Raw genomic sequence first — 9,345 nt, forward strand, 5'->3', positions numbered from 1 at the left:
GGGGGCGGCAGGGAGCGGGCCGTGAGTAGCAGGGGTCACTGCCTGGAGCTCCGGCAGAGACGGGCAGACCGTGGCTCACGCACACTTCGTCCGCAGGTACGGGATGCGGTACGTTGCTAAGGTCCTGAAGACAACCCTGGCGGAGAAGTTCCCCGACGCCCCAGAGAACGAGGTCTACAAGGCGAGTGTCCCCTCCCCAGACTCGCGAGCTCCCTTTTGCCCTGCTGGTGAACCCCCGACTGAGACAAATGGAGAGAAGACCCGACGCTGTAAAAATCAAGCGGGGAAATCTCCACGCTGGCTCACCAGCAGGGCCTCTGCCGGCGGGCGGAAAGGCGCATGGTCGTGAGCTAAGAGGCCGGACAGCCCCGCACGGGCCCAGGGCATCTGGGTTCCGGTCCCAGCCCCTGCCCAGCTTTCGCCGCGTGACCTTGAGCGGGTCGCCAGCCTGGGAGCTGGGGGGCGGGGCAGGGGCTGCCAGGGCGGACCCCCGGACGCTTCTGGGACGGTTTCCTCTGCCCCTCAGGTGGTAGGGAACCTCCTGTACTACCGCTTCCTGAACCCGGCCATCGTGGCCCCTGACGCCTTCGACATCGTGGCCGTGGCGGCGGGCGGTGCCCTGGCCGCCCCCCAGCGCCACGCGCTCGGGGCCGTGGCCCAAGTCCTGCAGCAGGCCGCTGCCGGCAAGGCCTTCCGCGGGGAGAGCCGACGCCTGCGGGTCTTGAACGACTACCTGGAGGAGACGCACCTCAAGTTCAGGTCTCCGTCCCGGCACCCTGTCCCTCCTGTCCCCTTCTCCTGCTCTCGTCCTCTGCCGTGCCCCCCCTTCCCCCTCTGGGCCATGGGGGAAGCGCGGCACGGCCGGGGCGCGGCGGTCAGGGAGCCGGAGCGTGGGTTGTGGGAAGCATCGCCCGGCGGAGACAAAGGAGGGCCGTCCAGGGCAGTGGGCTCGAGGGGACTCCGGGAGGGGGGCCGGGCGGCCCCGCGGGGGCGCACGGAACAGGTGGGGGTGCCGCCCGCCCGCCCTCTCCCACACCCTTCCTCTGGAGACAGGAGGTTCGTCTGCCGAGCCTGCCAGGTGCCGGAGCCGGAAGAGCGCTTTGCGATGGACGAGTACTCGGACACGGTGGCTGTGGCCAAACCCGTGGTGCACATCACCGCGGGGGAGCTGGTCAACACGCACAGGGTGAGGGGCGCGGCCGGGGGTCGCGGCGGGGGCGGCCCCCGGGGGAAGGTCTGGCTTGGATCTGTAGCTGCTCTCTCCTCCCACCTGCAGCTGTTGCTGGAGCACCAGGACTCGGTCGCCCCCGATCACTGCGACCCCCTGCACGAGCTCCTGGAGGACCTGGGGGAGCTGCCCACCATCCCTGACCTCATCGGTGCGCGCCGTCCTTGGCGGGGGGGCCCGGCAGCGGGCCGGGGAGGGGAGGGCCTGCAGGGAGGGAGGGACGGACAGACTGAATGGCGGGCCGGCAGGCTCTCTCCGGAGTTACATGGTCAGGGACGCGTGCCGGAAAGCCAGTCCGCACAGCACCTCTCCTTTCCCTCTGGTCCAAGATGGACACAGGGACCTGGACTGATAGGAAGAAAGGGGACAGACGGTAGAGGGACCCAGTGCCAGCGTGCGAACGGCCAATCAAATCGTGGGAGAGCAGTGTGGATGAATACGGGTCCGTTTGGAGTCTCTAAGGGTTTCTCTGACAGGGCCTTGAGTCCATGGAGTGACAGGATGTGGCCCTGCGGGGGTGGAAGTTCAGGGTGGGGGTGGTGACACATCGAAAGCTGGGAGCCCCAACGCCTGGGCAGAGGGCGTCGGTCAGAGGTTCATCCGCGGGAACCGGGAGGCTGAGCTCTATGGACGAGAGCCGTCCTGTGGGTGCTGCCCCCGGTGGACCCGCCTCTCCTGGCATAGAGGTGCCCGGAGCGGGCACGTAGCACGGCTGTCTGCACGTGGGGCACGCTCGTCTCATCCCTCCCCCCACTTCAGGGGAGGGCGTGGCCGCGGACAGGAGCCTGGACCCGAGCAAGCTGGAGGTGTCCCTGACGCTCGCCAACAAGTTTGAAGGGCTGGAGACGGACCCCGGCGATGCCAGTGCCCGGAGCCTGCTTCTGAGGTGGGTGAAGGTGGCCCCAGCCCCGGCCCCTGCTCGGATGGGGGGCGAGGCCATTCCACTGTCTTCCTGGGCTCCTGTCCTTCGGGCGGGTCCCCCTGAGGCTCACCGGCACTGCCCTCGCCGGGCCTCCGCTGTCCACCTCGGCCTCTGTTCTGTGCCGAGCTGAGGCCGAGGGAGAGCGGGGGTGTCGGTAACACCTGACGTTTGTGTGTTTCTGCGCTGTTACCGTTTGACCCGAGGGACAACCGTGAGGTCGGGGATGGTCTCCCTGCTTTAGTGTAGAGACCCGGGGTGGGTGTCCTGCTGAGAGAGAAGGTCGGGAGCTTTCCGCCCCCGGTCCTGTGAAAGCGAGGGGGGCGCCCCGCAGGGCTGGCTGGCCATCTGGGCAGAAGAGGAGCCAAGTCGCCGCCTCGGTCCCGCGCTGGCAGGGCGGCCCCTCCCCACCCACTTGCCCAGTGAACCAGTGAGCTGGGCCCTTGGCCTTGTCTTGCCATCGCACTTCTAGCAGGGCGGGGCCAGGCGTGAGCACACAGCCAGAGCCACCAAGAGGAAGGTGGCCGTCAGGCACCCTGAGAGCTCAGAGAAGGGACACCTGAGCTGGGGAAGGTCTCCCACAGGAGGAGGCACATCCTTTAGCTCGTGGACTCAGGACGACAGTTTGTGGGAGGGCATTGTTGGCAGGGGGCCGGGGGTGAGGGCAGGGGTGAGGCGGCCCGGTGTGTGTGCACACAGGGGGTTCTGTACTCAGGCCCTGCATCTCACCCTGGGGTCTCCCTCCTTGTTTGTTCTCCTGACCTCCCGAGGTCCCTGGCAGCCATGACGTGGGGCAGGGTGCACCCACCCTCAGCTCCTGGCCAGCCCCGGGCCCAGACCCTTCCCTGTCCCTCCCCTCCTCCTGCAGCACCAAGCAGATGCTGGTGGACATCATGCAGTTCCAGCCTGGGGACTCCCTCGAGGAGATGCTGTCCCTCCCGGCGTCTAGAGAGCAGGTGAGTGGCCGGGTAGCTCCGAGTCTGGTCTGTTCATCCCCCCCTCCTGGCACCGCCCATTTCCTCCCCCAGACCCACCCAGGCTCCACAAGCAGACAGATGTGCCCCCCAGGAATGAGAACAGCACCCCCGTCCCGGCTCCCCTTGCAGCGAGAGTGAGCTCTGCAGGGACCCCAAAGCCCCTGATGTCCGTGCTGTGGGGAGGGCGGCTCAGGGGCATCGCGCAGCTACCCCAATGGGCGCTGGAGGGCAGGCATCCTGCAGGGAGAGGGGCCGCCTGAGGCCTGGAGGCAGAGAAGGTACTGGGTGGAGGTCCGGTTGGACCCCGGGCAGCAAAGACTAAGTCGAGGGCCTTGCAGAGAAGGTGAGGATGGCCCGTAGGGGCAGGTCCCAAAGCACAGGATGGAGGAGAGGGGCGCCCCAGATACCCTGGAGCCATCGCGGTGTTGGGAGGTGTGTGTCCAGAACCCCTTCCGCTGCGGCTTCCGCCCCGGTCTCCTTGGGCCACTGCCCCACTGTGGGGACCCCCGAGGCCCTCGCCCGTCTCTGACCTCCCCACCGCACCCACCCCAGCCCCAGATGAGCTGGGGTCCGCCCCGGCCTGGGGGCGGAGTGGCGCGGGGGCCGGCGGATCCCTGCAGCTCTTTTGTCCCTCAGGAAGCGGCCCACGAGCGGCTGACGAGCTGGCGCCGGGCCCGTGAGAGCCAGACCCCGGAGCCCCTGCGACGGCACCGCTCGCTGACCGCGCACTCCCTCCTGCCGCTGGCGGACAAGCGTCGGCGCGTCCTGCGCAACCTGCGCCGGCTGGAGGGCCTGGGGCTGGTCAGCGCCAGCGACGGCTACCAGGGGCTGGTGGACGAACTGGCCAAGGTAGCGACCCGGGGCGCCTCGGGACATGCCCCCCGCCCGGCACGTGTCCGCCCAGATCCTCACCAGCCGGGGGAGGCCAAGGCACGGCCAGAGGGTCCGTTTTGAAGGCGAGGTCTGAACGTTACTCAGGGCGCTCTTGTACTGAAAGACCAGGAGCCTTGAAACCGTGACTCCTCGGTGGGGGCGAGGCCCCGGCCCTGAGGGTTCGGGCTGGAATCCTCGAGACCCTCCTCCTCGTCGGAAAAGCAGCTGGGAAACCTCCCTCTTCCTGCTTTTCCCCGGAGACCCTCACAGGGAGTTGTTGTGGGCCCGGCCCGGCCCCGAGGCGCTCCCGTCGCAGGGGGCAACTCCCCCTCCCTTGTCCCCCAACCCCAGGACATCCGCAACCAGCGCCGTTGCCGGCAGAGGCGGAAGGCAGAGCTGGTGAGGCTGGGGGCCACGCTCCGCGGCCTGGACAGTAAGGCCACCTTCTTCGAGGAGCAGGGCGACTACTACAGCCAGTACATCCGGGCCTGCCTGGACCAGCTGGCCCCCCGCCCCAAGTGGGTGCCCCCTCCCGCTCCCCGTGACCTCTCACCTCTGCCCACGTGACCCCTGAAAGGGAGGTCGCCCGGGACGGCAGGGTCCCTTTCCGATTCTGGCCTTCGGTCCCCTCACAGAACCTCGGGGTCCGAGTCGGCCGCCACAGGGAGAACTGGGGTCTTTGGTGTTGAAGACCCGGCTCCATGAACTCCCTGGGCCCTTTTTTAAACCAGGAGCTCCGGGAAAGGGAAGAAGCCGTCGCTCCGTTACACTGCTGCCCAGCTCCTGGACAAGGGGGTCCTGCTGGAGATCGAGGGCCTTCCCACCTCTCAGTACGTGTCTTCGGAGGGCACAGTGTCAGACCCCCACCGGGCCCCAGCGTGGCCCCGCCTTGGAGGGGCTGCGGGGTGATGGGGAGACGGGACACCTCCAGACAGAAAGCCGAGGGCAGCGCACGTGGTCCGGCACAGCCCCGGACACACCCAAGGGGGAGGGCACCGGGGACCCGTCCTGGAGGAGGGGACGGCCGTAAGGGCCAGGCACGCCGAAGACAGAGGCAGCCGGGGCCCCGCGAGCCCTGACGGGAAGTCTGGGCTCCGGAGGAGGGGGGCCGGGGCCCTGGAAGGAGGCACTGAGTCCGCGTTTTGAATCCTGTCCCTGAAAGCTTCAGAAATGTGATCTTTGACATCAGCCCTGGAGACGAGGCAGGGAAGTTCGAAGTCAATGCCCGGTTCCTGGGTGTGGACGTGGAGCGGTTCCAGCTTCACTACCAGGTGAGAGGCCCCCCAGGGGCCCCAAGCCGCCGGCCTGGCTCGGGTGCCCGCCTGAGGACAGTGGGCCCGCCTCGCTCCTCTCAGCCGCGGAGGACGTCAGCTCCCCACCCCGCCCGTCAGCACCGTCCGTTCCTGAACGGAAGGGTGAGGGTCTTGCAGCCCGAGCGCCTCTGTCCCCAGGCCCTGGCCCAGACCCCACCGCCAAGCACAGAGCGTGCAGCTGGCGGGCACTGTCAGAGCGGATGAGTCCTGATGTCCCAGCACGTGTCTGGGACCTCACACACGCCGCCCTGCGGCCCTCTGCACAGCCCTGAAGCGTGACCTCTGTTCTCCAGGCTCTGAGGCTGACACAAGACGCAGCCTGAGACACAGGCCAGTGTTCAGGACGGCTGTGATTTTGTTTGTTTAGGTTTATTTATTTTGAGAGAGAGAGCACGAGCTGTAGAGGGGCGGGGGGGGGGGCGGGGGGGGCCGGGGTGCCCAGCCGCCTCCGCGCTGTCAGCACAGAGCCCAACGTGGGGCTTGAACTCACAAGCCGTGAGATCATGACCTGTGCCGAAATCGGACGCTCAACCGACTGAGCCACCCAGGCGCCCCAGGAAGCAGTGACTTTAAACCCACGTCTTTTTGTTCTGCCCTTTGGCCTTTTGAATGAGAGAAGGGGTTTGAAGCCCTGACTCTGCTCGAATTGACATTTGGTCAGGTCCCTGTGCCTCTCTTGGCCTTGATGTCCTCATCTGTGAACTGGGGTTTTGACGGCCAGTGCCCCTGGGTGGGCGAGGGAGGCTCGGGGGCATGAGCGTTGTGTAGACTGGCCGGGCCACCACCAGGAGCCCTCGCGCACCCCACCCCTGCCCTCTCCCCAGGACCTCCTGCAGCTCCAGTACGAAGGTGTAGCTGTTATGAAGCTCTTCAACAAGGCCAAGGTCAACGTCAACCTTCTCATCTTCCTCCTCAACAAGAAACTGCTGCGGAAGTGACGGAGGCAGGGGCCGCTCCGCGAGCCCCTCTTCCCTGCCAGGTTGCGGGGTCTCAACACTAACACTAGCTCACAGCCCTGCGGACGCCCAGGGCTCAGGGCTGGGCCGAGCTCCGGGAGCATCACCCCCCCCCCCCCCCCCCCCCCCCCGCTGGAGCAGCTCGCCCCCCGGGCCTCTCGAAGCCCCCCCCCCCCCGGCACTGGGGGTCACCGTGTGGCCCTCCCCCTGGGTGTACCCCTTCATCTCTTTGAGCTCAGAGAAGGCGTTGCCATCTCCCATGTCCCAACAGTCCTGCCAGCCCCTCCCGCCGTGTGCGCAGGACGCCTTGGGTGGGGGGCAGGAAGGTCCCCGTTCGTGTTTCAGACTCGTCCTGTCCCCTTCCTACGGCACGAAGAGCGTCTTTCCCTCTGTTCGCTCACCCTTCCGGGCAGTCCCAGTCCCTGCATTCTTGTCCCTGACACTGTCTCTCCCCCACGTCCACCCAACTTCCTGTCCGTCTGCCCCTGATGTCACTTGAATAAAAGCAGCCGTCACCCGCACATGTGCAGTTCACCCCGGCTTCATTTCCTGCAGAGCAGGTCTCCGGCTTCTGAGACGGCTCTTGCCCGGGAGAGGAGAGCCGGGGGGGGGGGGGGTCCTTGCTGCAGCCCCCGAAGCGCCCGCCTGGCCAAGCTCGTAAAAGCTTAATTAGACGAGGGTTGGTTCCTCTCCCGCCTGCCCCGGGGCACGGGCACGGGGACGGGGAAGGAGTGCTTAGGTTTTGGTGCTGTTTTTATCGCAGCTCTGGAGGCTAAAGCCAAGAGGAGGAGGAACCAGGCCCAGTTGCGCCCCACCCGCTCCGCACACACTTCCAGCAGCTTCTCCTCGTGTGCTCTGGCCACAGCTGCTTAGGTGTGTTGCGGCCTCTGTGCTCTGAGCAAAACCCCCTTTCCGCGACAAGAGCCCCCGTCCTTTCCTCCTTGCTGTCCGGGAACAGGGACAAAGCCTGGGGACGAGGGAACGGTACAGAGGCACCCGCCCTGACATCCCGCCCAGAAGCCCCCGCTGGGCACCCCCGGTTTGCCTGGCGGGTCTGTCTTCCGCTCCGTCACTCAGGATCTGTCTCGCTGTCACATCGTCTCCTTCCCATAACATGTCACAGCAGAGACTTACGGTACTGCCTCACTCTGAGTGACAGTGACACACACAGTGGATTCGGGTTCCCACACACCATCAGCCGTCACTGAAAAGCTCACACTCGCCCGACGGCTCCAGCACCGGGTACCACCGTGATGCTCCCCGGCAGCCGCGTGGGCTCAGCCACGTGGAGCACGCGCTGGCTCGTCACCGTGGCTACTGTCACTAGGGCCTGTGTGGCTGGGCTCTTTGCAGGCACTTCTCACGGCAACTCCGCAGAGGGGAGCGCCCCACCCCCGCCCTCTGCAGGGCAGGTGACAGAACCGAGGCGAGGCTCGGAGCTCTGGGTCACAGCCGGCAAGGGGCAGAGCAGGGCTCTAAACTCGGGCCCACCCCCTCCGGGCTCACCTTCCCCCACCTCGTGTCTTATCTGAGAGAAACATTTCCACTTCCTTCAGCCCACCCTCTCGTGCCGCCCTCTTTCGAGCCCACTGCTCAACCCTCCCGGTGGCCCCTGACACGCCCCGGTTCATCACTGTCTTCCTGTCAATGGCCAATGTGACACAGAGGCACGTAGGTCCTGTGGGGGAGGGCACTCTCTTCAGGGACAATTTGACAACATCAGAAATGGGGAAAGAGAGGTCTTTCTACCAAATGTTGTTGGGGCAGCTGAATATCCACGTACAAAAGAATGAGGCCGGACCCCTACCTCATACCGTATACCAACATTGAAACAGATCATAAACCAAAACTAACAGCTAAAACTATAGCATTCTTAGAAGGAAACGTAAATTTGCATGACGTTGATCGGGCGATGGTTTCTGAAGACACCAGAACCACCAGCACCAGCGGCAAGAATTAGATACACTGGAGCCTCAGCAAAGTCAAAAACTTGTGCTGTAAAGGACACCCTCGGGAAAATGCAGACAGGGGCACCTGGGTGGCTCAGTTGGTTGAGATCGGTTCAGGTCATGATCTCACGGTTCGTGGCATGGAACCCCGCGTTGCACTCTGTGCGGACAGCACTGAGCCCGCTTGGGATTCTCTCTCTACCCCTCCCCTGCTTATGCTTTCTCTTGCTCTCAAAATAAATTATCTTAGGGGTGCCTGGGTGACTCATTCGGTTAAGCATCAGACTCCGGCTCAGGTGATGATCATGCAGTTTGTGAGTTCGAGCCCTGTGTTGGGGCCCTAGCTGACAGCTCGGAGCCTGGAGCCTGCTTCGGATTCCGTGTCTCCCTCTCTCTCTGCCCCTCCCCCACTCACACTGTGTCTCTCAAAAAAACATAAACGCTAAAAAATAGTAAAATAAACTTTAAAAAAGTTGAAAAAAATGAAAGGACAACCCACAGAAAGGGAGAGATGTTTGCAAATCATTTGTCTTTTTTTTTTAATGTATATTTTTGATAGAGAGACGCACCGGTGGAGGAGGGGCAGAGAGAAGGGGAGACACAGAATCCGAAGCAGGCTCCAGGCTCTGTGCTGACAGCAGAGAACCTGACACGGGGCTCCAACCCACAAACCACGATATCACGACCTGAGCCAAAGTCAGACGCTTCACCGGCAGCCACCCAGGCACCCCACAGATTGTGTTATCTTGTAAAGGACTTATTTCAAAAATAAAAAGACAACCCAATTACATGGGCAATTTTGGTGGCCATTTCTCTAGAAAAGATACACAATTAGTTAATAAGCACATGAAAAGATGCTCAGCATCGTTAGTATTAGCATAATGCAAATGGATTTTTTTAAATCTTTTATTATTTATCCTCGAGAGAGAGAGACAGTGTGTGAGCTGAGCGGGGAAGGAGCAGAGAGAGACACACAGAACGCGAAGCGGGCTCCAGGCTCCAAGCCGTCAGCACAGAGCCCGACGCGGGGCTGGAACCCACGGACCACGAGATCATGACCTGAGCCCAAGAGGGACACTCCACCGACTGAGCCACCCAGGCGCCCCACAAATGAAATCTTAATGAGATGC

At 64.0% G+C, this 9,345-nt stretch overlaps 1 protein-coding gene across 1 annotated transcript in view; it reads left to right on the plus strand.

Annotated features, from left to right (window-relative positions):
* Window positions 1-6,391, plus strand: part of IQGAP3 (IQ motif containing GTPase activating protein 3) — a 34,793-nt gene extending 28,402 nt beyond the window's left edge. Inside the window, exons 28-38 of the mRNA XM_049634787.1 lie at window positions 97-181; window positions 527-759; window positions 1,054-1,186; window positions 1,277-1,379; window positions 1,988-2,114; window positions 3,016-3,103; window positions 3,761-3,973; window positions 4,349-4,515; window positions 4,729-4,827; window positions 5,160-5,268; window positions 6,135-6,391. Of these exons, the coding sequence (XP_049490744.1) occupies window positions 97-181; window positions 527-759; window positions 1,054-1,186; window positions 1,277-1,379; window positions 1,988-2,114; window positions 3,016-3,103; window positions 3,761-3,973; window positions 4,349-4,515; window positions 4,729-4,827; window positions 5,160-5,268; window positions 6,135-6,248 (1,471 nt within the window). The 3' untranslated portion in view covers window positions 6,249-6,391. The remainder of the gene's footprint in view (window positions 1-96; window positions 182-526; window positions 760-1,053; window positions 1,187-1,276; window positions 1,380-1,987; window positions 2,115-3,015; window positions 3,104-3,760; window positions 3,974-4,348; window positions 4,516-4,728; window positions 4,828-5,159; window positions 5,269-6,134) is intronic.
* Window positions 6,392-9,345: the final 2,954 nt, after the last annotated feature.

This window comes from Panthera uncia, chromosome F1 (assembly GCF_023721935.1).
Source record: "Panthera uncia isolate 11264 chromosome F1, Puncia_PCG_1.0, whole genome shotgun sequence".
Lineage (NCBI taxonomy): Eukaryota > Metazoa > Chordata > Mammalia > Carnivora > Felidae > Panthera > Panthera uncia.